This window comes from Ylistrum balloti, unplaced genomic scaffold (assembly GCF_031769215.1).
Source record: "Ylistrum balloti isolate Yb309-2 unplaced genomic scaffold, AGI_CSIRO_Ybal_v1 Utg369648, whole genome shotgun sequence".
Classification (NCBI taxonomy): domain Eukaryota; kingdom Metazoa; phylum Mollusca; class Bivalvia; order Pectinida; family Pectinidae; genus Ylistrum; species Ylistrum balloti.
The window spans coordinates 125,234-131,233 of record NW_026781905.1 but is presented as its reverse complement, the minus strand read 5'-3'; the positions used below and the strand labels follow the sequence as shown (position 1 = coordinate 131,233).

Below are 6,000 nucleotides of genomic sequence, written 5' to 3'. Positions count from 1 at the left end.
CTAACTTCCATGATGATCCTCTCGTGTGGAAGAAACATGGCTGTCTGACCTTGACAATAAATACGTCACAAGGCTGCCTTTCCCCTTCACATCTATTGGACCTCGTGACTTAAAACTATAGCCATATTTCTGTAAAACCTGTGCTGTATTCTTCAGCACCTGAAAAGACAGCGTCATAGATGACCTTGAATTGCGTACTTCATTTGACCAACTCCTATATACTTCCTTAAATACATTTTAACGTCATATCTCTTTGATGTGCCAGGTTACCTATTATCTACGTCACTTTACAATCTCTCTAATGTATGTGTTTATTGTCTCTATAATCTGTAAACAATTTGTACATCAAACTTACAAAAGTATCAATCTAATAATTAAGTACCCGTACTTTAAATACTTGAAATTTATTTGATTGCTTCTTATTCGCAGTTTTTATATAAATACTTTACAAGACATATTAATGTATTATCCGTGTACCACAACCTACTTGTATTATCCGTGTACCACAACCTACCTGTATTATCCGTGTACCACATGTATTATCCGTGTACCACAACCTACCTGTATTATCCGTGTACCACAACCTACCTCTATTATCCTGTATCATAGCCTACCTGTATTATCCATGTACCATAACCTACCTGTATTATCCGTGTACCATAGCCTACCTGTATTATCCGTGTACCATAGCCTACCTGTATTATCCGTGTACCACAAACTACCTGTATTATCCGTGTACCACAACCTACCTCTATTATCCGTGTATCATAGCCTACCTGTATTATCCGTGTACCACAACCTACCTGTATTATCCGTGTACCACAACCTTCCTCTATTATCCGTGTATCATAGCCTACCTGTATTATCCGTGTACCACAACCTACCTGTATTATCCGTGTACCACAACCTACCTCTATTATCCGTGTATCATAACCTATCTGTATTATCCGTGTACCACAACCTACCTGTATTATCCGTGTACCATAACCTACCTGTATTATCCGTGTACCATAGCCTACCTGTTTTATCCGTGTACCACAACCTATCTGTATTACCCGTGTACCACCTGTATTATCCGTGTACCACAGCCTACCTGTATTATCCATGTACCATAACCTACCTGTATTATCCATGTACCATAACCTACCTGTATTATCCGTGAACCATAGCCTACCTGTATTATCGGTGTACCACAACCTACCTGTATTATCCGTGTACCACAACCTACCTCTATTATCCGTGTATCATAGCCTACCTGTATTATCCGTGTACCACAACCTACCTGTATTATCCGTGTACCACAACCTACCTCTATTATCCGTGTATCATAGCCTACCTGTATTATCCGTGTGCCACAACCTACCTGTATTATCCGTGTACCATAGCCTACCTGTATTATCCGTGTACCACAACCTACCTCTATTATCCGTGTATCATAGCCTACCTGTATTATCCGTGTACCAAAACCTACCTGTATTATCCGTGTACCAAACCTACCTGTATTATCCGTGTACCATAGCCTACCTGTATTATCCGTGTACCACCTGTATTATCCGTGTACCACATGTATTATCCGTGTACCACAACCTACTTGTATTATCCGTGTACCATAGCCTACCTCTATTATCCGTGTACCACCTGTATTATCCGTGTACCACAACCTACCTGTATTATCCGTGTACCACAACCTACCTGTATCATCCGTGTACCACCTGTATTATCCGTGTACCACCTGTATTATCCGTGTACCACAACCTACCTGTATCATCCGTGTACCACAACCTACCTGTATTATCCGTGTACCATAGCCTACCTGTATTATCCGTGTACCATAACCTACCTGTATTATCCGTGTACCACCTGTATTATCCGTGTACCATAGTCTACCTGTATTATCAGTGTACCATAGCCTACCTGTATTATCCGTGTACCACAATCTACCTGTATTATCCGTGTACCACCTGTATTATTCATGTACCATAGCCTTCCTGTATTATCCGTGTACCATAACCTACCTGTATTATCCGTGTACCACCTGTATTATTCATGTACCATAGCCTTCCTGTATTATCCGTGTACCATAACCTACCTGTATTATCCGTGTACCACCTGTATTATCCGTGTACCACCTGTATTATCCGTGTACCATAGCCTACCTGTATTATCTGTTATATAATGTCATACCTGTATGACCTGTTATACAATGTTGTACTTTAGTACCTGTTATACAATGTTGTACCTGTATATCCTGTTATACAATGTTGTACCTGTATGTCCTGTTATACAATGTCATACCTGTATGACCTGTTATACAATGTTGTACTTTAGTACCTGTTATACAATGTTGTACCTGTATGACCTGTTATACAATGTTGTACCTGTATGACCTGTTATACAATGTCCTACCTGTATGACCTGTTATACAATGTCGTACCTGTATGACCTGTTATACAATGTCCTACCTGTATGACCCGTTTTACAATGTTGTAACTGTATGACCTGTTATACAATGTCCTACCTGTATGACCTGTTATACAATGTCCTACCTGTATTACCTGTTATACAATGTCGTACCTGTATGTCCTGTTATACAATGTCCTACCTGTATGTCCTGTTATACAATGTCCTACCTGAATGACCTGTTATACAATGCCCTACCTGTATGTCCTGTTATACAATGTTGTACCTGTATGACCTGTTATACAATGTCCTACCTGAATGACCTGTTATACAATGTCCTACCTGTATGACCTGTTATACAATGTCCTACCTGTATGATATGCTATACAATGTTGTACCTGTATTACCTGTTATACAATGTCGTACCTGTATGACCTGTTATACAATGTCGTACCTGTATGACCTGTTATACAATGTCGTACCTGTATGACCTGTTATACAATGTTGTACTTTAGTACCTGTTATACAATGTCATACCTGTATGACCTGTTATACAATGTCCTACCTGTATTTTGTCTATGACCCCTGTACTTTCCATACGACTGGCTACATTGACGGTATTACCGAAAATATCGTAGTGTGGTTTGTGAGCTATCACTCCAGCAGTCAACGGGCCATGGTTTATCCCTGTAACAGATAAAGAATTATCTAAAAGTCACTTTATTTTTATTCTTTCCGTTATAAGAAATGTGATATCATGCTATCGGAATTTGTTAGATTACAGAATACTCTACTCGTCCTCACCCTGTTGTTTCGGCCAGATAAAACATCTTGTCAGGATGAATAATATACTGACCATCTAAACCACAGCTGAACTTCTGTCCCAACTTTACTCTTCCATCATCATTAAATGTAAACGATATCAGGGAACTTTGTTAGCGGTGACATCCAAATTTCTATTTATAGTAAAAATGACCTAATTTTTTAACCACTGAAGGTCAAAACTTTAATTCGTACAACCTTTAGAGCTATGACGTGAACATTTTGTTAGTCTCTATTTATAGTAACAATGACTTTGTAACTTGACTGCACAAGAATGAAGGCCAAACTAGGATAAGAAGTGTTGTTTGTGATTATATATGGAGTTTCATACCGATCAGTTTAGAAATGAAACGTGTAGATTTCTGTTGATTTCTATTAATGTGAACAATGACCAAATTTTTGACCATACAAAGTTGGAAGTCGAACTTCGTGAGAGAATGGATGCTTAAATAAATAATCTTTATTTATTCAACAATAATTTCGAAGTAAGTTTGTCCAACATATATTAATCACGCTTGTTGGCTCGGATGGAAGCACGCAAGGGGAGGAAACTTGTGATCATGTGCGTGGAATCTCGTGACATTTGGGGGAGAAATGCAGCCTGAAGAGCGATGATGTATGTAAGTATGCCGGGGGTATTCCTACATACCCGGGACGATTCGTCATGTGGGTTTACTGTTAATTTCCTTATTGGGGGCAATTATACCAAGTGATGGTCACATGGTTGATCGAAATTATTTTTTATTCTTTTTATGGGCTTATGGCCTTCTCTGAGGTTTTTCGAACCTCAGGTTTCGATTCTTCGTCGACCACAATTCTTATTCTAGCAAACACCCGGACTTTTCTTTTATTCTTTTTAACTAATTTTTTTTCTTTCTTTTGTTCATTTCGCAGACTTTTAATGATCTTAACTTCTTGAGAAATGCAGATCAGGGACTGTGATCGAACCACAATCCTCGGATCTTCACCCGAGGATGCTATTCTGCGATGCTGTCAATGACTTCAATGACATGGCAGGAAATGGTCCGTATTTATAGTTCTCCGGATGTGTTAACAACTTTTATTCAAGAAAGTAAGTTAGGAAATCAATAAAAACAAAAATAAAAGTGAAAGAGGAGACGCAGATTTGCTGTTACGGAATCAAATTGATAATGAAAACTATCAGATTACTGATGACTTAAAAAAGTCAAGATAATACATGTTTTCTTAACCATCAAGTGTAGAACATAATTTGTGTTAAATCTTAATGTGACCGTCTGGCTTATCAGACAGATAGTTTAATTGCGGTCACCTTAGTGTCAGAATCATGCCGTGAAACATTGGCTGGACATGCTCTCCACCAGTGAGACATTAACTGGTCACGGTTTAATTGTAGATCAGTAGAAGACACTTTCCCTATCAGAATTAGATTATAATTACTTTAGGATAAACTGTAAGATGACAGCAAATAGAGTCAGTCCTGGTGTGGCCGTGGAAGGAGTAACTTGTTAAGCTCGATACTCAGGCCATACATGTTATCATTGTTGTAACTTGTGTTAATACTCAACATTTGTACTTGAGAACGGTTGTTGCTGGTCTTTTGTATAACATATAGTACAACATAGAGGGGTAACAGATACAAATTGTGGAAAAAATATTTATAATACTTGATATGTTTAATTGGGTTAAAATACCTGGTATACAACCACATTACTGAAATAATCACATAAATTCGGATTAAATATGAACATCCTGATGTGCTGACAGATATGGTAGGGTTCAGATCACCCGATCCGCTGTCGTAAACCTTTCCTCGTAATGATGTTATTATCTGTCAGTATAGAGGAAATGACCGACATTACAATGTGTATTTTATCCCCATTACATTTCTTTGTGCGTGTTTGTATCTTAATGACGTAAACACGTATAACTGGAAACATTTCCTGTAGGATCACATCTAAATAGGAATGAATATGTCTATATAGATAGATGGTTCCCGTAGGATCACATCTAAATAGGAATGAATATGTCTACATAGATAGATGGTTCCTGTAGGATCACATCTAAATAGGAATGAATATGTCTATATAGATAGATGGTTCCCGTAGGATCACATCTAAATAGGAATGAATATGTCTATATAGATAGGTGGTTCCTGTAGGATCACATCTAAATAGGAATAAATATGTCTAGATAGATAGATGCTTCCCGTAGGATCACATCTAAATAGGAACACCTTCCTGTACAAACACCTACATATATACCTTCCTGTACAAACACCTACATATATACCTTCCTGTACAAACACCTACATATATACCTTCCTGTACAAACACCTACATACATACCTTCCTGTACAAACACCTACATATATACCTTCCTGTACAAACACCTACCTCTATACCTTCCTGTACAAACACCTACATACATACCTTCCTGTACAAACACCTACATATATACCTTCCTGTACAAACACCTACCTTCCTGTACAAACACCTACATACATACCTTCCTGTACAAACACCTACATACATACCTTCCTGTACAAACACCTACATACATACCTTCCTGTACAAACACCTACATACATACCTTCCTGTACAAACACCTACATATATACCTTCCTGTACAAACACCTATATATATACCTTCCTGTACAAACACCTACATACATACCTTCCTGTACAAACACCTACATATATACCTTCCTGTACAAACACCTACATACAGACCTTCCTGTACAAACACCTACATATATACCTTCCTGTACAAACACCTACATATATACCTTCCTGTACA

At 38.0% G+C, this 6,000-nt stretch overlaps 1 protein-coding gene across 1 annotated transcript in view; it reads right to left on the bottom strand.

Annotated features, from left to right (window-relative positions):
• Positions 1-6,000, bottom strand: part of LOC132556038 (adenylate cyclase type 3-like) — a 49,997-nt gene continuing 43,997 nt past the window's right edge. Inside the window, exons 18-19 of the mRNA XM_060220432.1 lie at positions 2,966-3,087; positions 1-159 (exon numbers count right to left, since the gene is read on the bottom strand). Coding sequence (XP_060076415.1) covers positions 1-159; positions 2,966-3,087 — 281 coding nt within the window. The remainder of the gene's footprint in view (positions 160-2,965; positions 3,088-6,000) is intronic.